At 34.4% G+C, this 26,875-nt stretch overlaps 1 protein-coding gene across 1 annotated transcript; it reads right to left on the reverse strand.

Moving 5' to 3' along the window:
• Positions 1–1,600: 1,600 nt before the first annotated feature.
• On the reverse strand, positions 1,601–26,415 carry LOC123665420 (zinc finger protein ubi-d4 A). Its single transcript, XM_045599730.1, has 12 exons — positions 26,233–26,415; positions 25,988–26,097; positions 24,561–24,654; positions 23,962–24,136; positions 23,407–23,607; positions 21,991–22,075; positions 14,595–14,825; positions 13,441–13,682; positions 12,786–12,891; positions 6,213–6,325; positions 3,969–4,091; positions 1,601–2,281 (listed from the first exon to the last, which is right to left on the reverse strand). Exons 1-11 carry the CDS (start codon positions 26,286–26,288, stop codon positions 3,969–3,971), a joined length of 1,536 nt encoding a protein of 511 aa, XP_045455686.1. The 5' UTR covers positions 26,289–26,415; the 3' UTR covers positions 1,601–2,281.
• Positions 26,416–26,875: the final 460 nt, after the last annotated feature.

Genomic DNA, 26,875 nt, shown 5'->3' on the forward strand with positions numbered 1-26,875 from the left:
TAAAAAATATATAGCTAACAATAAAATCGTCAAACCATTTCAGTATGTACACACACGGCTATAACAAAGTGCGTATATGTTGCTAATTACAGGTTAGAGGCATTTAATTAAACCACATATTACAATACCATTTCTAAGCTTTTTACGAGAAATCAGTCATACAAGCAATATTTTAAGTTCATATCAATCATATCATTTATTTTTGTGTTACCCACACATTAGGGAATTCTAAATAATTTTTAATATTCCAGCGATCGAACCTGCATCTCCGACTCACCGCGGCGCCGTCTATAGCGAGTTCTTTACAAAACCCGTTCATATTAAAAATTTCCATCTAGCGGCTACATCGTTCCATAGCTTAATTGGCTAGAGCAACTGATACGGTCAGTTGGACTCAATTCGATATAATATATATATATATATATATATATATATATATATATATATATATATATTATATACGGTCGAATTGAGTAACGTCCTCCTTTTTTTAGGTCGGTTAAATATTATTTTAAGTCAGTTGTCCCATACCCCACTGTGTAAACCCCATCTTGTGTCTAAGCTAGTGCTTCTGATTGACTGATATTTTAGTCCTAGCTCAGAAATGCTTGTTCGTTTTTTATACAACTAGATCGACAAACAAGCGTGCGGCGCCTGATGGTAAGCGGCTACCGTAGCCTATAAACAAAATATAACAAGCAATGCAAGCGCGTTGCCGACCCTACCCCCAATCGCCTCCAGGAGCAGTGTTATTTTGGCTGTGATCTGTAAGGTTGAGGCACTTCCCCAGTTGGGTTACCCTAGATTTGAGCAAGATATTTCCTGCTGGTACCCTACCTCAATTTAAATATATGTGGTTTAATTCAACGCCTTCGGCTTGTAACTTATGTATACATGCTACAAATATCAATAGCCTGAAATGCAGTTTAAAACTAATATGTAGCCCGATGTATATTACAATATTCACAAATAATTATGGCCCATATTGCTCTGTCGTATACCAAAACTTCTTTTTTATCACTATGAGATGATACTATATGCGCTGGTCAATCTCGAAAATTATTATTTTCTATAAAATTGATGATTTTTTTTTATCTGATTGAAAGGTTAATCTTTTTATCAAATGACCTTAGCAGTAACTTAATCCCATTTCAAATAAAGAGGTATGTTTCAATACTTAATTTACAATATCCAACGAAAAGACATTAGTTATTTTCAACTTGGAATGCTTATACATATATATTATATGTCAAAGTTAAAAAAATATGATTACTGAACTAAAATTTGTACTTAAAAAAAAAGAAAAAATATATTTAGGGTCTGTTTCACCAGTTATGGGTAACAATATTTGGCGGATGACCATAGACTTTGACAGCGGTCTATTTCTACTCAATTAAAACAATTAGAACTTTAAGAATATAATATATGCGAATGGAAATATCTCATAAATATAGTAGAATGTAAAAAATGAATCAATACCATTTTACTGTCGGATCCTGTAAATAGCGCTATCCACAACTGACAGGCCCTTATTAATATTTTATATAAATGACTTGTCTGGATATATAAAAAAAACCCAATACATTTTGATTTTTTGGTTTTTCGAATTCATGTTAATAATGATTTATTTCTACGACAAACTCATAAGAAATTAATACTTAAAATATCATAATATCTATTCTGACTGATGTTATCTGTACTACATGTTTTAATATAACTATAAAAATGTACATAACTGTAAAAAAAAACGATATAAAATATACTTTTTTAAGCTTTCAGGTTTCGCGATTTTTTTATGACCATTTATTACGATCCAAGTTATATTTTGTGGTAATTGTAATAAATAAAATTAAATCCTATTCCACGGGCAGTATTGGCAAATTTAGAAAACTAAAAAAAAACAGCTAAAGCAAGCACCGGTAGAGGTAGAAAGAACTATATGTAGACGTGATTTTTACATTTAGAGTACGCAAGAAATTTATTATTTTTATACTTAATGTGGATTTATTATTAAGAAAATAGCAATACATATATACTTTTTTACGCTGATCTATACAACACAAATTAAACAAAAAAAATTGTATGAGAAAAACTTAATCTGTTCCTCTTGAAAATATATTTCGACAAAAATCCCTGTAATATCGTAAAAATGATTTTTTTGTTTGTATTGATCATAAATCCACACTAAGCGTTAATCTATTCTATAATCTATGGCAACATCGTTTATACAGTCAACACTTACAAACCATATACTGTATCCCATCGTATTAATACTATCCACCTGAAAATAATTAAAAAAATACTATTAATATTAAGTCAAAAAAAACTTGTGTGTGGTGTTTGGTGTCCGGTGTGTAGTGTGCAGTGGGTGGTGATGTCGCGGTGTGCGGTGTGTGGTGTCCGGTGTGTAGTGTGCAGTGGGTGGTGATGTCGCGGTGTGCGGTGTGTGGTGTGTGGTGTCCGGTGTGTAGTGTGCAGTGGGTGGTGATGTCGCGGTGTGCGGTGTGTGGTGTGTGGTGTCCGGTGTGTAGTGTGCAGTGGGTGGTGATGTCGCGGTGTGCGGTGTGTGGTGTGTGGTGTCCGGTGTGTAGTGTGCAGTGGGTGGTGATGTCGCGGTGTGCGGTGTGTGGTGTCCGGTGTGTAGTGTGCAGTGGAGGGTGATGTCGCGGTGTGCGGTGTGTGGTGTGTGGTGTCCGGTGTGTAGTGTGCAGTGGGTGGTGATGTCGCGGTGTGCGGTGTGTGGTGTCCGGTGTGTAGTGTGCAGTGGAGGGTGATGTCGCGGTGTGCGGTGTGTGGTGTGTGGTGTCCGGTGTGTAGTGTGCAGTGGGTGGTGATGTCGCGGTGTGCGGTGTGTGGTGTGTGGTGTCCGGTGTGTAGTGTGCAGTGGGTGGTGATGTCGCGGTGTGCGGTGTGTGGTGTCCGGTGTGTAGTGTGCAGTGGAGGGTGATGTCGCGGTGTGCGGTGTGTGGTGTGTGGTGTCCGGTGTGTAGTGTGCAGTGGGTGGTGATGTCGCGGTGTGCGGTGTGTGGTGTGTAGTGTGCAGTGGGTGGTGATGTCGCGGTGTGCGGTGTGTGGTGTGTGGTGTCCGATGTGTAGTGTGCAGTGCAGTGGGTGGTGATGTCGCGGTGTGTGGTGTGTGGTGTCCGGTGTGTAGTGTGCAGTGGGTGGTGATGTCGCGGTGTGCGGTGTGTGGTGTGTGGTGTCCGGTGTGTAGTGTGCAGTGGGTGGTGATGTCGCGGTGTGCGGTGTGTGGCGTCCGGTGTGTAGTGTGCAGTGGGTGGTGATGTCGCGGTGTGCGGTGTGTGGTGTGTGGTGTCCGGTGTGTAGTGTGCAGTGGGTGGTGATGTCGCGGTGTGCGGTGTGTGGCGTCCGGTGTGTAGTGTGCAGTGGGTGGTGATGTCGCGGTGTGTGGTGTCCGGTGTGTAGTGTGCAGTGGGTGGTGATGTCGCGGTGTGTGGTGTCCGGTGTGTAGTGTGCAGTGGGTGGTGATGTCGCGGTGTGTGGTGTGTGGTGTCCGGTGTGTAGTGTGCAGTGCAGTGGGTGGTGATGTCGCGGTGTGCGGTGTGTGGTGTGTGGTGTCCGGTGTGTAGTGTGTGGTGTGTGGTGTCCGGTGTGTAGTGTGCAGTGGGTGGTGATGTCGCGGTGTGCGGTGTGTGGTGTCCGGTGTGTAGTGTGTGGTGTGCAGTGGGTGGTGATGTCGCGGTGTGCGGTGTGTGGTGTCCGGTGTGTAGTGTGTGGTGTGCAGTGGGTGGTGATGTCGCGGTGTGCGGTGTGTGGTGTGTGGTGTCCGGTGTGTAATGTGCAGTGGGTGGTGATGTCGTGGTGTGCGGTGTGTGGTGTGTGGTGTGTAGTGTGCAGTGGAGGGTGATGTCGTGGTGTGTGGTGTGTAGTGTGCAGTGGGTGGTGATGTCGTGGTGTGCGGTGTGCGGTGTCGCGGTGGGCGACGCCGCGGCGGCCGCCCTGCCCACCTAGTGGAACTCCTTGATGCAGAGCGCGCAGGACCACGAGCCCTCGGGCGGCGTGTCGAGGGGCGGCGCCAGGCAGTACATGTGGTAGCCGCGGTCGCAGTCGTCGCAGAACAGCAGCTGGTCCTGCGGCCGGCGGGTCGATTGGTATTGCATACGGGCCGGCAAACAAGCGCAGGGCTCACCAGATGGTAAGCGATTACTGTAGCTTATTAACGTCTGCAGCACCAAAAGCATTGCAAACGCGTTCCCGACACTACTCCCGACCCTCCGCGGGAGCTCTAGCCACTTTTCTCACCACAGGAACACATCACTGCTTTAAAGCAGTATTTTTAGCTGTGATCTTTTGAAGGGTTAAGATACTATATATATGTATATATAATTGTTATACGTTGTATTTTTTTACTTATTTATATTTTTATACAACCTGCCCATCTGAAAAACAATATCCCTTTCATTATAAGGATGTCCCGAAGACATTGCTTTTTAGTAAATAAGATCGCCCGGCTGTACAATTTGTGATTATAATTGCTTGTAAAGTAAATTTTGTTCTTTATTTAAATGTGCAATAAAGTATATGATTATTATTACTATTACTTCCCCAGACCGGCTGATCCAGATTTTGAGCAATATATTTTCTGTGGTGGCTACCGCGATAATATTTATTTATAGGGAGTCCACATAATACATTATAGTAGTCGGGGAAAAAGTGTTTTCGTATATTCTAGTAAAAAGTTGTAATAAAATCTTTCTTTTATTTAAAAAATAAGAATGAGAAGACACAAGGTGAAGTGATGTTGAGTGTATGGTGGGATTGGAAGGGCGTCATTCATTATGAGCTTTTGCCACCGGCCAAAACCATCGATTCTGATTTCTGATAAGACTTTTTTTTTATTCTTTATTTTTTAGGGACTTTTGTCTACACAGACATGCCAGCCCCATCATACCCTAATTCTCACTATGTCTAAGAAATGGAGAAAGAATCATTGATGATGTCAGATCATATTAACTAACGAATTTGCTGAATCAGACAAAGGTTCTGTTAACACAGAAAAAAAAGTACCCATATCAAATTTATTTATACTAAATCGTTTCATCAATAATTCTCTCCCGTTTCGTATTTATAACATTCACTTAATATGTGGTGTAAATCGTCTAGCAGGCCGCATGTGTCACAATAAGGGGATTCAGCTGATAAGACTTAAGCAAGAAATTTAGAATAAGCGGCTAGAATAAATATGAACAGAAAAGATGTGGTCTTTCACGACGACAACGCCCGACCACACACGTTTTTAGCCACAAAATTTGAGAGTTTGACTGGAAAGGCTTAATTGTATCCACCATATAGTCCCGATCTTGCACCCACTAATTTCTATCAGTTTCGGTTTCCTCAAAATTCTTTAGGTAGTTGAAAATTAACATCAAGAGAGGACTGTCAAAACTATTGGTCGCGGTTTTTTATTGAGAAGTCCCAAAATTTCTACAGCTACGGAATCCTGTCACTACCTACGAGATGGCACTAACCGAATACTTTACTTGCATAACAACATATATATATACAAGCATATCCGCAGGATACCGGTAGTATACGGCGGATTTGAAAAAAGGAGCTAAACTTTTTCTAGCGCAATTTTTATACTGACATTTATTTTGTCATTATAAAAGAACGATATATAAGGACCAACGCGCATGATCGAGGTTTTGACAACCGGGATTTTATAGGCGTCCCAAAAATAGTCATTCACTTAATTTTAGTTTTCCATATTAAAATAGCTCAAATAGCACATAGCTAGAATGGGTGACCCCGACGTGATGTGAGTACACAACTTCTGATTGGTTATACTATATATAGTATTACTACATCTCCATCTATCTGACTGATCCTCACTCTTTTAACTGAGGTAGGGCACAGCAGGAACTTCCTACTCAAAATATTGAGCAGCCCGACTGGGGTAGCACCTCGACCTTACAGAAGATCACAGCTAAATAATACTGTTTTCAAGCAGTATTGTGTTCCTGTTGGTGAGTAAGGTGATCAGAGCTCCTGGGGATTGGGTCGGCAACGCGCTTGCGATGCTTCTGGTGTTGCAGGCGTCTATAAGCTACGGTAATCGCTTACCATCAGGTGAGCCATGCGCTTGTTTGCTGACCTAGTGACATAAAAAAAAATCTGGCTAAACATCAAGACGCTAATGCTGAGCCGACATCATATTTTGAATAAGAAATAAACAAATATCACAGACTCACATCATTATCACTGGTGCCGCAAACCGAGCAACACTTGCACTCGATGCACTGCCAGCGGTATTTGCGGACAGACACTATCATGTTCACTGTAAACTGCAGACATGTGGGGTGACCTGTATGCATACGATTTAAAAATTTTAAACAATTAAAAAACAAGTAAAGTATAAAAATATTATTAGTAACTCTTGACAGTTAAGCCCGATAAAGCAAAAATCTCTGCTACCCTCCTTTTTTATATTTAACTAGTCATACTTCATAAAAGAACTCATTTGCATTTATTATATAAGAATACTTTAACAGTAATTAAACATATATTTTAATATTGGAGTGCTTCAGACTTAACTCCCCTGAGACATTATTTTGCAATGCAATGAAAACATAATATTAATATATTTAAGTGTTACAATTAATAAATAAAACATTAATAAAATTTTCACTTACTGTTGGGCACATTATCTTAACCTCAATCGTACTGGCATCTTCTTAAATATCATTTCATCTAATATTTTTTTAGTTAAGGGGTAAACAATGTGCCGAACAATAGTGAAAAATAAATAAAATCATAACAAAGGGACACATTACGGCTATTTTATTAAACAAATATATTCTCAAAGTATCACATAATGTTGTAAGGAAGTGCAGTTCACTATTCTTCAGCACAATTATATAAATAAAAATCCAATACGCTTTAATAGCATACAATTTTAATATATTATCAAACATTTCAAGGTGTTTTACAAAAATTAACGAATATCGATGACTAATATATTAGGCTAATCGTTAACCGGGCAACTGTAGCACGACTATTGTTCAACTTTTTACAATTAGAAAGCAACTGGTTTAAATAGACATTCGCGCGACATAAAATTGCCCAGTCAAAGCATTGCCTCAAATACATGTTGTAATAATATATATTAACGAAAATATCTTAAAGTAAGCTTTATGCACTTCCGTACTACAATGTTTGATACTTTCTAAAATAATCTGTATTGAATTATAACTTATTTATTCATATAACTTTTTATACAATGTACTGTCCATAATATTTGTGTACTGTCATGTACAACACTGAAAAACCATTTATTAAAAAAAAAACAATAATGTTGTCATATTTAAAATACTATCTAATTATACTATACAGTATATCAAATTTGGTACAATTATGATTACATAAAGAATTACAGTTAACGACAGACATATTTATTCATATAATTCAAACAAAAGAAATAACACAAATAGAAGTATAAACACATTGGTAACATTTGCTATACTCTGTGACACATTCAAAAACTTTTTGGTTTAAAAAAAAAAATACACGGACTAAGCATAGCGTGAAAAAAATCTAACGACAACATAGGAACTGAATATAGAATAATATTTAATCTACATTTATATAGATTTTGTTCTGAGAGCTAACACAGGGTAAAATAAAATGTTCAATTTTAATATACTGAAATAAATTTAACATCTAATATTAGAAACAAAGTAAATAAGCTTATTCAACATTCCGATAAACATAATTACAGTAAATAGCCACTTTAATATAATAAAATTTGGTTACTTAGCTTCTTAACATAACACAACTAAACACGAACATACAACAAATCTTAATGAGAAAACGTTAATACACAATTAGGAATGATACATCGAAAATACGACAAATTCGTATTTTTAAATTAAATTTTTCATTACAAATCTTTGGGTCAAGCATTTAAGATGTTTTATAAAAGGCACTTGTAAGCTCTAAATAGATGGAATTTCTTTATCTCCCTTCCTCCAACTTATTAAGAGGACTAATTCAAGAAACATCAAATGAGACGATTTTTTTTTTAATTTATCTATGACAAAAAAATTAAATATTATAATAATAATAAATTTATATAATAATTATTGTAAGTACCTTCGCGGTGATAATATACAAAGTAGACGCGTGTTTTTTTTATCATGACATCAAGCAATTAGACAAATAAACATTTAAATTCTCTCATATAACAATAATTTTCAAAAAAATTAACGTTTTAATTTAATTAATTCCAGTAATTTAAAAACTTCGTAAAATTTTATTTAAGGCTTACGGGTACACTAAAGACAGTTAAATTAAAAACATTACTCTAGTATTCGAATATGCTATCAATGAATTTATCAATGTGAATAAAACATGGTCTAAGGCACATTAAAATAAAATTTCATGACGCATACGGTCAACATATAAAATAATATGTAAATGCTTTATAAATTAGTCAAATATCAAGGCACACATTTCACTAAATATAGGAAGACAAATGAATGCCTCGTGGTTTTAATTTTTGACGATATAACTGTAATAAAATATAAATATCTAAACTACCCTCCAATTATATGGAAAACTTATTTCTGTGATAACAGATATATTTACTTTAAGTTCGCTAAGGTTTGTGTGAACAATGCCTGTAAATAAATGTTTTTCTAAGATTTATTATTTCTGACAAAATATAATTGTTGCCATATGATACACATGTTAATGTCATAGTTCAATCGTTATATTAGACTATAGAATGACTAGGCTAGGCTAACTGACGCTTTATGAGGCTTGAATGTTACTGAAATCATTCAAAAACGTAGCAGATTTTAATTTTTACCAAATTCCATGGTTCCATGGTTTTTTTAGACAACACAAATTGGGACAAGTCTATTATTAAAATATGGTTTCACCAGTTCAACAAAACGGTCTCTGCCCTGTTTCACTTCAGTATTCAATTCGTCTGTAAATAGACTTTTCTGAGAGACAAAGTTTAATTGGATGGTGAAAAGTAGAAATATATTATAAACTTTTATCTTTTGGATATTGTTATTAGATAGCTTTATCAAGAGCCTCTGGCATTAACAAATTGGTATATAACAAAATAATAGACACAGACATTAAAATAAATTTCTGTTTATTTGGGATACTATAGGAGAAAGACTTGTAAAATAATTTGGGCATTTGACACTTGAAGCCATTCATTCAATACTATGCGAAAAGTACCAGACCATCCATTTTTTTTTAATTCCTAAGCATACAACAGATTACACATAAAATTACGATTATTTGGCATCCATTTTCATTATAGACATAAACATGGCAACAATAAGATCACATGTTCGTATAATGTATACCCATTCAAAATTTATAAGTACCTAATGTTATAGATATGTATAAGATTTTTTTCTTTTAAAAAGGGTTTAATAATATGTATTGAACCTTTTCGGTCTTACTTATAAAAATCTCGCTAAGCAATACTTAGCCACCGCTTAGTTAAACCGCTCTTAAACTATAAATCCATGTTTAACTTTTGATTACTTATAAACGTTGATTAGCTGTTACTTAGTTAAGAAATGAACAAAGAATGATAAATTTTTTTTCTCTAACAAACACACGCAAGTAAGTAGATCAAACGTCACAATAGAACAGCTGATTTATGTGAAATCCGCCATCTTGCCGCTTAGCAGGTGTTAAACTATGTCTCAGCAGTGTTTAAATTTGACGGCTATTTAAACATTACTTAACGACTTCTTAACGCTAAGTAGTGTTTATAAGTGAGGTTTTTGCTAATCCGTTGCTAAGCAATTGATTAAAAATTAAGAAACATTTATAAGTAAGACCGTTTATGTACCGCGAAGAGATGATTGAAACAATCGGATATGTCACAAAATAAATAATTTGTAGTTTTTTTTTTAATTTATGGAATTAATATAATAATAATAAATTTTAATATATCAATTTTTATAGAATTAGTGTTGCGTACATTTTATTGTACTTACAATTAACCAAATTAAATTTGCAATATTTAGTCTTATTTATTTAAATGTTGTCTAAAATACAAATCAGTACAATTTGTTGTTATAAGAAAGAAGATTTTTGCTTCAAATTTAAATTTATTTAAAACTTTTAGTTTTGATAACTACGATATAAAATATTTTACTAAAATCTTAAGTAACAGAAATTAAGACATATTTTGGTTGCTTTAAATAGGTACTAATCAAATGTTATTAGACTTTTTATTTGATTTAATCAATTATGCACGCGACCACAAGTCCGGAGTTTTATAATTACAAAAATTACCATTTACTATGTAATAAAAATGATCTATATATGATAATATAATTTGGTAACTAATAACTCGCGATTTAGTTTAAAATCTGAATAAAACTTGTATCTATAAAAAACGAATACTAAAATGATCAGTTATCTTGACCACATACTTCTAAAATCTTTAAAAAATATAACCAACATCACATATACTTTGAAACAGTATCTAAAAATATGAAATCCTAAAATCCACAAAACAAAAAAAAAAAAAAAAAAAAAAAATACGCGCAGATATGTATATTCCGTTTTTTTGGAAGAGTCTTATTTGGTAAACAAACCCCTGTCAATCGTAATTCACGTTTTTTCCGCATTTATCACTCACACAACACATTAGCTTACGGACAATTGTTAAACTTCATTTACTATTTATTTCACTAAAAACAAATATCATTTTATCATTTTAAACACATAAAAACTACTAAAATACGAATTCCGAGAGTACAGATAACTAATATTTTTAAATATGACAGTTCAATATATTTTTTTTTAAAAGGCAAATAGGGATGTGGTCTTACTATTTTTAGAGGTGAATGAGTATAAGTGAATGAACAACATGAGCGATAAAATAGGCCATGTTCTTTAACTATGTTTTTAACCGACTTCTAAAAAAGGAGGAGGTTCAATTCGACTGTTTTTTTTTATGTATGCTACTTCAGAAATTTTGACAGGGTAGACCGATTTCGACAAAAAAATTTTTTAATCGAAAGGTGGTGTGTGTCATTTGGTCCCATTTAAATTATATTTCTGATTACAACTTTTTGAATAATCTTTGATAACGCGTATTTACTTGACTATTTTTTCGTCTACCTACGTTGTATTACTTGTCGATGTAATTGAAGTCGGTTTTTTTTCGTTTGCGAGCAAATACAATTATAAATTTTCACGAATTATAATTTGTTAAATAATGTTACCGTAAAGCGATTTGTTATTAATTGTTTTTTTCTTTTTTTTATGTTGAGCGCAAACAAAGTGTTCATTGTAAAGGTTTTATTTTATATCATGAATATTTCTGAATATCAATCTCACCCTGAACATTTTTAACACTATCCCATATAATATTATAACACATAGCAATGGCATAAAAGTTTACTGTAGGAAAAAAATTTGAGACTTTTGGATTACCCAATGAGAGCTTCGTGGAGAACAATGTTATTAGTCCTTTTTTTAGATGTTAGATAGTGTGCCGCCGGCGCAAGGTTTTTTATTCATAGTAAATATAAATAATGTGACAATAATAATTATTTAATTAATTAACGTCTTTTTTACGGACCATTTCACATAAACGAAATATAAATTTGTTGCCTTTTATGCTCGATGCTCGATTATTTTTTTATTATTTTTTTTCGTAATTCTGTACCTCTACTCATTCTTAGCAAAAATGTTCAATTATATTATTAGGCTTTGAAATAATTTTAACAATATGTTAGCGTTAAATATTTGAACATAAAATGATTGTCTATGGCTTATTAATATTGTTCATTCATTGGCTCTTTGTGTCACTTTACTATACTTACAATATAGTAATATTGTTTGTGGTCGGAAGTACGCCATATTTGTTTACTAAGACTATTCCAAAAAAATAGAATATAAATATATCTATCACTATAACGATTATGACTTGGAATGTACGAATAACGTAAAACTAAACAAGCGAACCTCTTTGGTGAGAAGCTATGAAGACGTATTTGTGATGCGACACACTTTGAGACATACAAATAACATTTGAATACTCGATTCGACTCGATCACTTTACAGTAAGAGATCCGGCTTAAGGAATATGTATCCTCCTCGTGTCTTTGATGATAATGATCCAGTGCACATGCAAGATAATACATATATCGACATATACTCGATAAGTTGCCTAATGATATCGCATCCAGACAACGTTAATTATTTATTAAAGTAAATAAATTGAGAAGGTAAGTTAGTTCCGCATAAACCGTCCAATGAGCGCGTAAGTAGCTATCTTACAATGAAAGTATCAATGGAGTGAAAAATGACTGGAACATTTTCATTAAACACATAAGGGTATGTAATCCTAGACTATTACCGTTACGAGCCCGGTTCCTATATAACAAACAGTTCGTTTTGTTACACCGCTCATACTCTACGAGCCCGAGTAGTCTAATTTCCATTCCCATTGACTAAGACCTCTAATGTGTCGCGTGCAGGGCTTTGACGGGAGGAGGGTGGGGAGTGGGGAGTAAGCGGGGAGTGAGGGGAAAGTGGGGAGAGTGGGGAGGGTCGCGCGTAGTCGCAGTTTTCGAGTAAACGAGTACGGGAAGCGAAGGAATCGAAGTCAGCTGCCGGATAGGACATCGAGGACAGGATTTCCACAACGCCATTGCGACGTACGGGGTCACGAAGGGCTCGATGTCGTTCACAGACACGGTTCACTATGTGGTAGCAAGGGGAGGGTGTTGTGGGGCGGGCGGGGCACTTGGGCGGGCGGCCCCGCCTCTTACCTGAGCGGCCGCAATCTGAACAGCTCACGAGCTCCTCGGGAGTGCCAGTCTTCTTATTTTGGCGGTCGTCGCCGAGGCAGAAGTCGCAATACGGCGATGGCGATGCCTGTGGGTGAGCAGTTTCACGTTATAAAATGAGGGATCATTCTGATGATACAATATAATTATGTGTTTGAGTGATTGAAGTTTATATCTATAATATTCATTTTAAAAATCTATCCCTTTTAACCTCGGTCGCAAATGTGAGATATCTATGTGTCTGGGGCATCGTAGCTCTTAAAGCGAATGGAACAATTTCGATGGGGTTCTATTTACATGAAAGCAAGTTTCCTTGATCTTAAGCTATGTTTTATCGCACATGTTATTTTTGTCAATAATTTGAATTTTCAAGAAACATAAATCTAAAAAAATAACCAACACACAAAATAGTGTGACTATAAATAGGACCGACGGCTTAACGTACTCTCCGAAACGGTGGGGAGACCCACAAGGACATACATTCAAACCGGATGGAAATGTTTGTACAAATATCTATCCCGAGCGGGAGTCGAACCCTCAAAGGGCCGATGTTTTAGGCGACTTTTACGCATTCATTCATTACGCATTCGCGCATTACTACACCAGGTTGGTTATGTATACATGCAACTATTTTGACCTTTTTGACTGGTTCCTTGAGCTTGGGCGCGCTGGTGGTGGGCGTGGCTATGGCAGGAGCGGGCGGCGCGACGAGGGCAGATGCTGGTGCGGGCGGCACGGCCGGCGCGGCGGGCGCGGGGTTGGGCGGCACCAACGGCGCGTGGGCGGAGTCCGATGAAGATGTATCCGCGGAGGCGGGCCGCGGGGGCGGAGACGGGCGCCGGGCCGCGGCGGCGGGCGGGCCTGTGGGCGCCGGCCGAGCTCGGTTATTGAGTTCATGTTCTCACATTAGAAATAATAAAATAAAAAGTAAACGATATTACGATTTCTTAGAAAGTATCCACACTAAGTGTTTATGCGTGCATTTATCGAAGAGTTACAGGATATGTTACACAAAATGGGCGTCACATTTTAATCAAAAACTACTTGATTACCATAAAAATCAACCAGAACGAGAGCTCTAAAAAATCGTACTATACAAGAATTTATAAATAAAAAAAAAAAAAAAAAACAAAACACCAAAATTAAAATACATATGGAATAAAACTTATAGAAAAAATAAATTAATAACTTATATATATATATATGATTTCAATTGTGAGAAAAAGCACGAACCGAATAGTGGTATTCGATTCGATTTAAATCATCCGACAATCTAGTATTTTACAGAAACCTAAAAATCCTTACATACATAAAATAAGCTCTAAAAATCCTAACACTACAATTTTCACACAATAAAAATAAACGTGGAATTTATTTTACATACCAATCCTAAGAAACAAATTTTTGATATTTTTATATTCTCTCTATGTCATTATTAATGTAACTAATTTTTCATTTGTTATCTATTGCCAAATAATTAAGTATAACCAAATATTTCTCAAACAATCCTTATAACCACAATTTTACGCATGATTTATTATCAGTAGGTATTGCAAGACCACACAACGATTATCAGTATAAATTCTTAGTAACAATACCCAAACCATAAAAAACTTAGGCTCAATAGACAAAATACACGTACGAAACCATAGAAGTGACGCCACGACAACAGCGTTAGTTATAAATTTGCACCAATATTAAAGACATTTTATACGTTTTATGTACATCAGTGTTAGTTACTATGACTCATGACTCTCATCTAAGACCACTATTCGGTTCGGTTCGGCTAACCTGCCGGGTTGTTCAGGAACGTGACGTAGCTGTCTTGATATTCGGTGGCGGGGGGCGGGGCGGGCGGCGAGTGGGCGCGGCTGTCCCGCGAGTCGTCGCTGCCGCCCGCCGCCGGCCCCACCCCCGACACGGCACCGCCAGCCCCCGGGCCCGCCCCCACCGCGCCCTCCTTGTGCGTGTGTGTGAAGTGGTACGTCAAACCGGGACGCGTCTTGTATTTAGCGCCGCAGACTGTTTGTACACAACATTTTTTATGCAAATTATTTTTAACGCACTGTTTAACGTTAACACGGTGAGCGGTGGCATTTATGCGACTGTATTTAATGACAATTTTAATATCTTTTTTTTGTTAGTTAATCGTTTAATTTTTAATATTTAGCTAGTTAATAATTAAAAAAAAAGATTAATTTCATGTTTCAATGAAAAAAAAAAACTAGATAGAAAAAACGCTCAACGTGTTAATAATCAATACGAACAATAAAATTTCAAATAAACATAATAGAAAAACATTAATCAGTACTCACCATCGTAGTGCCTCCACCTTGGTTAAGCTCGACTTACTCAACTATTTGTTTGAAAAACTAATCATTTGAAACGATTTTTTCCAATAATAAGGTAATGAAAATAAAGGGTAACGGAGGCCTACGTCATCAGAACAGAGCATAGAGGAGGCACCACGACGGCTACCGGTGTCAAGACGCGCAGTTCCATAATTATCCGTCATCAATCAATAACCTTTGTCTACAAACTTTCATTATATACCAACGCTTAAAGATCGAAAACTTTTCAAAATTGAAGTCTTTAAACACATTTAGCGTTCGTATATAACTTTGTAATTTGACGGCCCGTCGTGATAGTTCTATGTTCAGTTCTAGAGGACGCAGGCTCCGAGGGTCGTATGATTGATGACTTCAAATCAATGGATCTGCCCTCTGCTAACACAATCTATTTCGCTAGACGACCATGTTATGACACATATTACATAACATTTGATAACAATATTCAAAGTGTTATAACTTAATACTAACACATTCCTTAATACGTTAAACGCCGCCTTGAATTTTTAGTTTTCTGTTTGGGCCATGGGGGACACCATGTAGTCGACACACAACGGAACAACCGTTGGTGCCTCGGAATTAAACTTAAAAAATAGGACTTAGAAAAATATGACAGATAGTGTAAGGAAAATTAGATCTTTAAGAATAATAGGGCAATAAAAACTTATCATAAAATTTTTGTAACTAAGAACTTTAAAGCCAGCTCCATGGACTAAATAAGAGGTCCAACTGGTGTCCCCCATGGCGTTCACCGTGTTATATAATTTTTATATGAGTAATGTCAGCACATGACCGTGTAGCTATTACGCTTATTGATTAAATATAACAAAAAAGATCCAAACATTCAAAGTCGAATCAATATAAAATTAAAAAATGTATGCGCATTGGATAATTTTATTTCTTATTTAACATAAATATTCTTGTATAAATTCATAACAATCTTTGGGTGCTAATAATAGTTTGGATCTAAGAATAACATCGAATCCTAATACTTCACTGCAGTCATTACAATAAATACCTATGTTAGCCGATAATAGTGTGACAATGACTAAAATTTTACCCAATGTCTTTGAAGGTTGAAAATGTATATATGTTGCTAAGCGCATAACTCGAGAATGGCTTGACCAATTTGGCTAATTTATTTTTTTGTATGTTCATTAAGGCCCACGGAAGGTTTAAATACTAAAAAAAGATTTTTTTTTTTTAATCTATAACGTTAGCTTTTAACTTAGTTTATAGAATAAATTATGGAACCTAAATGTTTTTATTTCGCATGTATAATTAATTAGTTCAAGAAAGTAGCAAAGAGAGATTTGTATAGTGGATTTTAAGTTAAAAAAATTACCTATTATGTAATTGAAAAATACATATATAATAATTGCATGAATGAACCTTAATACAAATCTATTTTTTCTGATTTGACATATAAAAATCGTTAAATCATAAGCAGACGAAATTGGCACACAGAAATACAACTGAATATTTCATATTTTAAATTTACAATTTAAAATAAAACTACATACAAAATGATCATTTTACAACAGTCAAAGACATTAACAATACTGACTCCTCAAATCCAGAACGACACGTCCAATAAAGCCTGTGCTCTATCGATCGAAATTTAGATATGTACATTTCAAACATTTCCAAACGTCAATTTTACTTCGATATGGAAGACTAAACAGTTTCATTAACCAGACAGAATTTTCAATAATCGTTTTCTTTTACAAATACCAAGCTATTAGATATCCGACAATTGTAGAAATCCTCCTGAAAATATACGTCATTCCTGTGATTATTTTAATTTTAAACAACGATGATATTAACCCGTTTTCTTTATAAATTTTTTTTTGCAATTACTATGTAATTGTATATTTTTGGAAGAATTTCTACACCAAACGAAAAAACACTACTAGCACAGACTTATCACTTAAAACTTTAGTCATTGCCGAAAAAAAATCTCGTCAATTCCTAGATCTTAAAAAGAAAAAATATATATACATATATATTTATAAACATATATGAAATAAATAGAACTATCACAGACACATGAGTCATACACATACGAAACCGATTAGTGCTCAAAGATGAATATTGTGATTATACATTGTGATTCATAAGACTTTTTTAGGATAAGAATATTTTCTAAGTGTCGAGCTAAAAATGACCATACCATCAACTATTATTTAAAGATGTTCTTTTTACCACTAAGGGTAGCAAACAAGCATACGGTCCACCTGATGGTAAGCGGTTACCATAGTATATAGACACCTGCAACACCAGAAGGGTCACAAGCGAGTTGCCAACCCTACCCCTGACCCTCCCCAGGAGTCTACTACCCTATAGTGCGTTCAACGAGCCGAGATACCAAATGTAAACAAACCAAATGCGAGGTCATTCAACTATACAGAGTTTTGTAACCTTTTTTTTTACATACACAAAAATTTTAAATGTAAAATATATTTATATTTTGTAATTACTGAATTAAATATAATTAATTAAATATAATTATGTATTTAAGATTTGATACTTCTTAAATAATAATTATCGAAATATAAAAATCACCCGAGCACTTCAGGACACGAAATGAAATAAAAATAAATAATACAAATTCCAAGGGCCGTACGCTGTCCGATTGTTTTCAAGGCCAGTTAAAATATCGTTCGACCTTGCAGAGAGACGTGCAGCAGATAGCAAACAAACAAGATAGAAAGAGATAGACTACATTTTGTTTGTTCCGTCGTCACTACGAAAAAATGATGGGCTTTGTTTACATTTGGTATCTCTTCTCGTTGAACAGACTATAGTCACACATTCCTTCAATATATCCATACAGGAACGGGTAAAGATAGAAGTTTAGAGACAGCTGGCTTCAAAAATTTTGTTCCTTTTGAATATGTATAATAAATTGGAAAACAGAATTCTAAAATGTTTGGGTTTGCTAATTTATAATTCTGTGGTGTTAAGGAAACAGGAATATAATCGATCTTTACATACTGGGCAATTAATAAGAAAGCAGTTCATGTGATTTGTTATAAAATTGTAATTTATTTGATGTTTAATACAAAAGTGACTTAGCTCCTTTTTGGCATGAGACGTATATAACAATATTTTGAACCAATAGGAGCAAAAATGTAATTTAATTTGTTGACGGATCGCCTTTTCCCTTGACACCACAGAACTATTTCTGAATATTCTTAATCTAGTATAAAATTATTGCCTATTGAAAGATTGATTTTAAGTTCCCCAAAACTCAGGTCATTTTTAGCTCAAAATGTAACTACTAGTTTAAAAAAAAAATCGACATCAAACATGTTAATGAGACAATGTTTAACTTGATTTATTACCAATAAAATGTTTCTAAAAATTTGATTTATAAATTATATGAATCATATGTGCATCCAATGCATTAACTAAAATGAAAATTACTCAAAACTTCTGTAGTTGCCATATTTTCAAGACTTCAAGCAACATTGTCCCATTCCCAAGTTTAAGCCGATAAAACAATAAGGCATATCTACACTAACCTATTAAAATAATATATAACAACTACCCTACTGTTAAACGATCGATACAGTTCCGGTGGCAGTGTGTTTATAAACGTTTCATTACAACTATTTGGTGTTATTTTCAATTTTGTCCCTTATATATAAATCTACAAAAGATGTAAGACATTTTTGAACTTTTTGTAATTGACAATAATTAGAAATTGTCAAGAATAACTTCAAAAAAAAAACATATCGAAAAGTGTACGGAATTATTGAAAGTGAGAATCTTAAGATCGTTTAATACGAAAATATATCTTAGTCGATTGAAAATAGTAACTACTTAGATAAGGATCGGGTATATTGGCCATGAAAATATTTAAAAAATTAAGCTAAGACGATAGTCTAAAGAACAGCAGATTACTTATCTACAATTAAAATGTGACGCTAAAACTAGTCTAAAAAGATTTTCCCTATGGATCTATTTAAATGCAATAATAAATTGCCATTCATTTAATTCTTATCCATATTCATTTTAAGGATTGGTGTAAAAACTATGCAGAAAGTGTTAATTTAGTATCCAAAGTTGTTTTTTAAAAATAATCAGATGGTTGCATCCTTGAGATTCGCTTACTCGCTAATTTCTTTTACATAAAGACACAACAATTAAAAAGGCATTTTCATATTGTTGCTTTCTTTTATGAATAGTTAAACATGTTTACGATTTATGAGGACATGTTTAGGGATTCATCTTTATAAATTTCGCCTACAAATGTACCGACCAATTGTATATTCTATAAAGGTTTAAACTTTATACTGTTCTAGTAAAGGCAGATATAGAAATCCCAATGACTTAAAGTTAGATAAAAAGTTAGACAGAAATTTTGTAACCTGTGCTAATATAAACACAAATATGTTTATAGATGAAAATATACGTATTGATCAATATTTCATTTGAACTACAAATCTAAAACCGATTACTGGCACCAGTCCAATGTCATCAATAAACTTTGTTGACCAGTTTTAATTTTCATTACATTGTGTTTGTGATTATTTTTAACACAAGAATTCATAATTCATCAAAGTTACATTTACATGTGTTAAAACTTGACATTTCATTAAAAGTAACAGATAAAAGTACATTAAGAGGGAAAAAATTTAAGATTCAAAGACAAAATGTAATGTAAAAATTTAAAAACCCACTACTTTCTCAAGGAAAGTCAATAAGTAAGAACTAGTCATATCATTATTACAGAATACAGTAAAATCAATTAAAAATGTACGCTAATCTACCAGTAGTCAGTATAAATGTTTGATAGGACAGTACCCCTCCTATATATTATTTAAAAACCAAAATTCTTATTATTCATATATCTGATATATTGAATTTAGTTGTTGCCAGTTCTATATATAAAACTACATCGAAACTACCAAGTACATTGTTATGCTATGACACTAAATATTCTAAGGCATTTATACATTTACTTGATTCTAAGGCCCTGTTGACACTGCACATTTTATACTGCTTATCTAGGCATTGCTTTATTAAGACGTATATAAATGATAATGTGAGATTAACCTTAAAATTTCATTTTTACCAGAAAAAAAATTTTTTTTTAAAGAATGACGTCTCCATATTTCACATCTCTCAAATACTAATTAACATAGTATGTAGGATGCGATATTTATGAAAATACTACAAATATGGATGTTTATTCCTTGTGAAACTAAAATGCAAAAAAATGGATCTCCGGGATTCCTTTCCCTTATAAGCAATGCTTCATACTTGCATTTTTTCACTATTAAAACTTGTTCTTGTCGCTGAAGATAAATTTATTGTGTTTGTATATGTATATGTGTAATTGAGCAACCGTTTTATTTAGTATGGTGGTCATATGTCTTACGTCAAATCTTAATAATAATAAGTTAAGGATGTTTTCATGATAAAGCTGTTATGTGTTTATTTAATGAATTATGATACATATGTACAGTAATATCCCGACTTACGCTACCTCGACTTACGCGAATTCGGAGTTACGCGATTTAATTTTCTCGTCTATTCGTTTTTTGTTTGACTCCCCCCACCGGCATTATTATTCGTTCAGTTTACAACAGGCACAGACGTGTAGTGCGGAATCGGCGCGTAGGTACATAAGTTACGATTTTGTGTTTTTTGGGAATCGATAGTCAGATCAATTACGAAAAGTACCCCGCAAAACTGTACCCCGACTTACGCGAATTCGACTTACGCGGATAGCGCTCAGTCCCACCTATCGCGTAAGTCCGGGATATTACTGTATTTGTATGTATGAATATAATACAAATTATGATGTTTTGTGTGTCCTGTGGTTTGAGAACATTTTATTCCCACTTTATTACAAAATTATATGTACCTACCAGTTAAATTAAAGTATGACAAACAATAAGCCCTATTAACAAAGTTCCCACCTGTCTGTGTTATATCACATAATTAGAAGAACAAAAGACAATGCTCAAAAAAAAAACCCAGGCCGTTTTTTCAGATAGCACTTTAATTAAACTATAAGTCCCAGCTGCTCATGTTACCCCTGTAAAAATTCAAATGGCAATTTCATACATATAGCCATTGATTTCGATGATGCCCCCTATGTAATATTTAATTACTTATTTTTACCTATATTTTGAGTTACATTTCTTTTGCGCCGGGCCTGGGTTTTATTCTCATACTTTATGAGCATTGTCCTTTAGAAACTTTAAACATTGTGTGTAATTACGTGAACAAAAATTACTAATGCATTAAAAAACTTAAGATTTAGTCTTATTTGCCAAATATATTTTAAAAGAAATAATTATCGTTATAGTGAGAATAGTGTCAAAAATGTCTGAATAAAATTAGCAATATCTGTGATCAATCTGTTATTTACAATTATTTGGCTAGCAAGTGCTTTGGCTGTTCATACATGAAAATCAGGTGTAAGTTGCTTTTTATTTATCTTTTCCTCAACAATTGCTGTATTATTGAAATAATATTTAAAATATTGATATAATTCAAATGTAAGTTTGTTATTACACGACTTGTAAAATATAAACACGTTGGAATCTTCCATTTAATTATGTCATTTTTACTCAATTTTCTAGACAAAATATTTTCAGAATTGAATAGCATTGTTAAAATTTCAAATACTTTTTCTTTGAAGTAAAATAAAATCTAGCCTGTTGCGTATTTGATTTCCACCTAATCATTATCCATCTAACAAAAGACAGTAATAGCGGTATTTACTAAAATCTGATTAAAATTTTGTCACAGATGATCCCTACGGTAATATTATACATAGACGTTAGATTATCTAAGCTAGTGTTTCCTCCTGGACTTACGTTCGCATCCATATGGTTTTTCACTGTCTCCTGGAACTTCGTACGGCAATAACGCACTTTGTCCTGCGCGTTTACGACCACGACCCTGAAATGTATGTAAAAAAACTATTATCTAACCTATTTTACTACTTGTGTTTCGCGATTTCACTTGCGATAATTCTGATTAAAGTATTTCGGTAAATAAATAACTCTTTATCCTCCATTGTTAAAAAGAAATAAGCATAATTTATTTCAGCCTATCACAGTCCACTGCTGGACATAGGCCTCCAAATGTTCACGCCGAAAATAGCGTGAACTCATGTGTTTTGCCCAGAGTCCCCACGCTGGGCAGGCGGTTTGGTGACCGCAGGGCTGGTTTGTCGCACCGAAGACGCTGCTGCCTGTCTTCGGTCTGTGTATTTCAAAGCCAGCAGTTGGATGGTTATCCCGCTATCGATCGGCTTTTTAAGTTCCAAGGTGGTAGTGGAACTGTTTTATCGCTTAGTCGCCTCTTACGACACCAACGGGAAGAGAGGGGGTGGCTATATTCTTTATTGCCGTAACCACACAACATAATAAGCATCATTAAAACAGTTCAGAAAGGATAAAAGAGAACTAAGCATTCCTAAATAACTTTCTCATTTATAATATTTATTGATTGATAGATTTAGTTGATTCAGCCCTTAACATCCCACTTCTGCGTATAGCCCTCTTTCTCCATTTATAAGGTCGGCAGCTTAATTTACAACGCTGCTTCACTACGGGATGGCGGGATATATTCTCCACTGTGAGTAACTAATGCTATCAAGTATCTATGACAACTACTGGGACTAACAGCTTTACATGCTCTTCAAGGCATGATGGAGACACATACGAGGACAGACAACCAGACCAAAAAAAAGTTAGGATGGTCATGAGTAAAAATCAAACAAGATCTTTTTTTATATACAAAAGGCTGACAAACAAGCTTAGCTTACCGTAGACGCCTGCAACACCAGAAACTTCGTAGCGCATTGCCGATCCTACCCCTGACCCTCCCCCCTCCCCTCCTCACCGGGGCTCTGGCCATCTTACTCACCACAGGAAAGCAACACTACTTAACAACAGTATTATTTAGCTGTGATCGTCTGTAAGGTTGAGCAGGATATATCCTGCTGAACCATACTTCAATGATTTGAAAATGTGTTAAGGTAGCATATCAAAAAAACTGAAATATTCAACCTAAATTTTTCTTCCTGGAGATATTTCTTCCCCAGATGAGCTGCTCAATTTTCAGCAGGATATTGTCTGCTGTGCCCTACTTCAATAATATCAATCTAGTAATTAAGAAAACATCTCACATACCGCTTTTCTCCTTTTACCCAGAACCCAGGCCCTGTGGGAGCCGCCCTTCTATATTCTATTTGTATCTAGATCTAGGAAATATCAAAAACATACCGCTCTCCCTCTTTTCACTGGTGTGTCATCGGGCTGTGACTTCCTTGTCCTTCCTCCCCGGGAGCCGGGCCCTGTGGGGGCTGCCCCCCTTCTTTTACGGCGGTTAGCGTATGTGTCGTCATAGTAATCTTCATCAGACTCTGCTTCAGGTTCTTCACCGGTTTCCATCTCTTCCATTGCTAATTCATCGTAGAACCATTCCTGGAATGAATATTTTAGGGATAAAAATATGCTATAGTATGTTATATGGTCTGTAGCTTATTTTAATTAAATGATGTATATTGCGTGTGCTCTCAGCCATTATTTGCACGATATATACAGAAATAGGCATTTCTTATTTGTACATAAATACAAGTACCGCATTTACCATGACAAGATAAATAGATGACTGTATGAGTGTTTGTGCTCTCTCTGTGTGTATGAGTTCGTTCAGGCTTAAAATATATGGTGCTATTGAGTATTGAGTGTAACAATATTTTTTTGCTAGCAATGTTTTACAGACATACTGAAACTTACATGAGTGATAGGCTTAAGATGAAATTATTAATTTTTTACCTTAGGGTCATCCTTGGCGGCGCTTTGAGATCCATCCCTACTATCCTCACAGACCAGTCCATCGGGTATTCCAGAGCTGTTCTCTCCTTCCCCTATGTTATCCGATGCATCTGCTGCGCTCCAGCCCCACCGTGTAGATGACATTGTCAAATATTGACGACGTGCTTTTCTCCATCTAGACATATTTATAATATTTTATCTCTTTGATACACCAGTATGATAAGCTTAAGAATTTGTTAGGTTCATTGTGCTAATATCAGAAGGTACAGATTCAAATTTGGATATTTTTTTTTTTGTAGGATGGTTCATTTATCTAGGAAAGCTAAAGGTTTTGTCATATCAGGCCTTGACATTGTTCAGTAATAACATGGCCAATTAAAAAAAAAAGTTAATTACTGTAATTTTGAAATTCTAAAATCTTTCTTCCTAAAAGTTTACTTTTTGTATAAGTAGAGAGAAAAAAATATAAGCTTTTCTATTCCAAATATTAGAGATTTGAATCTTGGTTCTGTTCATCAGTTGTAACAATTTTACTTGTATAGTTGTTTTAATATATTACTAGAAATCATTTTTTCAAATTGTTAATTAGTTCAAAATACCTTTGTGAAGGATATGTGTAAAGTTGACCCTCTCTTGCACCTGGCATTCTCTGCTTTCTGGTCATAAATAAATTGGAATGGCTCTGTGCGACACCTAGTAAAATAAATAATATTGTTCATATGTAAAATGCTCTAGTAGTGGTCTAAGTTAGCTGTTGTGCTACAAATGTCTGTATTTTCCATACAGATATTTGACATGGTCTGTATGTTCATAAACAACCACAGGTTTACATTACTAATAAGTAATAAGGAGAAGGAAAACAGGAAAACTATTTTTGGTATGAAATATAGTATTTTTATAGGATTTGATTATAGAATTTTGTAAATTTTTTCTTTAATTTTTTTTTAACTATTTGTTTTTAGTATATTGTTTAATGTAAAATAAGTTGTAAGATGTACACGAACAATTTCCATTAGGCAACCAAAACACAGTATTTAAATATTATCTATACAAATAAATCAAATTGGAGTGTCTATTTATAATATTATAATAACTGCTTTTTACTAAATGCCTATGGATGTGTACCCTGTACCAAAATAACATTTGTTACAATTTTGTCTGTACTCTGAAACAGTTAGACCGATTTTGATGGGACTTTCACTGGATAGCTGATATTATAATAAGGAGTAACTTGGGCTACTTTTATTTTAAAAAGCTATTTGTTTTACAACTCTGCAAACTAAACAATAATTTTTTTTGTTAAATTCTATGCAGACGAAGTCGTGGGCACAGCTAGTATTCAAATGAATGTATGTAATTATAATATTAAAACAAACTGAGAAAATAATTCCTAATTATTACTGATGCTGAGTTCCAATATCTTGGCATTATTGTAAGAACCGTGTTTCACTAGTATGCAAGGTCTCCTGATCATAAGAAAAGATAAATATCCCATTTGTATTTTTACATTAGTTTTGGTGATGATGAAAAATAATTCCAATTAAAAATTTAAAATGTTGTAACTTGCAGGTTTGTCCCAAATATGATATAAAATTATTCCCAAATATGGTGTACATTATTTCTTTCCTGTTAGGAAATAATATGAAAACTAGTCAAGATAACAAAACATGATATGAAACCAACTAATATGTTTACCATAAAAAATGAGGTCAATTAGAGCAGTAATACGATTTCTGGTATCCCATTAATTTTGAGTATACATATCGATTTCTGATTAAAGAAAGATAAGTTACAATAGTTATTTACATTAATTTGTGTAATTATATTGATACGAATTTATATTTGAAACAAGTTTTCTTGAAATTTCATCTACAAAATTAATTCGACGGGTCTTAATTTAAAGACTATCCAATATTTGTTACTGTAACACATTTCTATTATTAAATATTTGTTTAATAATTTTTTAAATGTTTGATGCGTCTTATTTACTATCGGACTCTTGTTAGATCAAAACATGATAACTTACCAGTTTGAGTGTCGATAAATGGCATACGCATTCTTCTTTCGGCACATAGTCGTGTGTTGAATGTTGAGGAGTTTTCAATAATTTCTTTATAACTAGGATCATTGAGAAAACTGCAAACCAAGTGTAAAACATTAATTTTAAAATAGTAAACAACACGGCACGAATTGGAAAAAAAATGTAACTTTGAGACACCTAACACTGTTACTTTAATATTTTTTTGTATCATGTATACAATATAAACAAACCTTTCTATTTTAGCTAAATTTGAGGGATTTACAACTTGAATCTCTGCGGCCGCCATGTTAATGCAGAGACGCCGATCGATGACGTCGTAGTTACATACCTACATAGATTATACACTTATATACTGGTAGTTACATATATTATGTCATTTCATTTAAGTTGATTTCCGGTACACTAGTGACAAGAGACTGGTGCAGCTTTTGCCCATAAAATCGGTATTTTGAGCCAATAGGAAAAATACCACCAACATTACTGGCACCACTCCATGATTTCTCTCACACGTACATGATTTATGTGTATATATTATGATTTATTTATATATATATACTAAATTGTGTATAATTTGGATATTCTATTGCTGATAGGTACATAACCAAATTATTTATAAGAAAAAATATTTCTAGATTAGAATTAATTTACACTTTAAAAAAGAATTTATGATAAACTTGGTGAAACTTTTTTTTAAATTTAAGTTATACGAGTGATTTTGAAGTAAAACTTTTTTAGGCACGTTTGACTTGTAGACAGTGTAAGCCGGTGAATGTGGGACGAGAGCGTTACGAAAAATGTGGTCGATCGAGGCAAACGGAAGTTGAGAAGGAGATATAAGTTGTCATTAAGTGTGAGCTTAGTCTTGTGGTCTAA

The sequence above is a fragment of the Melitaea cinxia genome, chromosome 24 (genome assembly GCF_905220565.1).
Source record: "Melitaea cinxia chromosome 24, ilMelCinx1.1, whole genome shotgun sequence".
NCBI classification, from domain to species: Eukaryota; Metazoa; Arthropoda; class Insecta; order Lepidoptera; family Nymphalidae; genus Melitaea; species Melitaea cinxia.

Bases quoted from the DNA above. Each gene is read 5' to 3' on its own strand.
- LOC123665420 (XM_045599730.1), bottom strand. From the start codon at position 26,288: ATGGCGGCCGCAGAGATTCAAGTTGTAAATCCCTCAAATTTAGCTAAA. The intron at 13,683-14,594 runs GTTAGCCGAACC...TCAATAACCGAG, and splicing joins GTTCCTGAACAACCCGGCAG to CTCGGCCGGCGCCCACAGGC. The intron at 12,892-13,440 runs GTCAAAATAGTT...GCTCACCCACAG, and splicing joins TCAAGGAACCAGTCAAAAAG to GCATCGCCATCGCCGTATTG.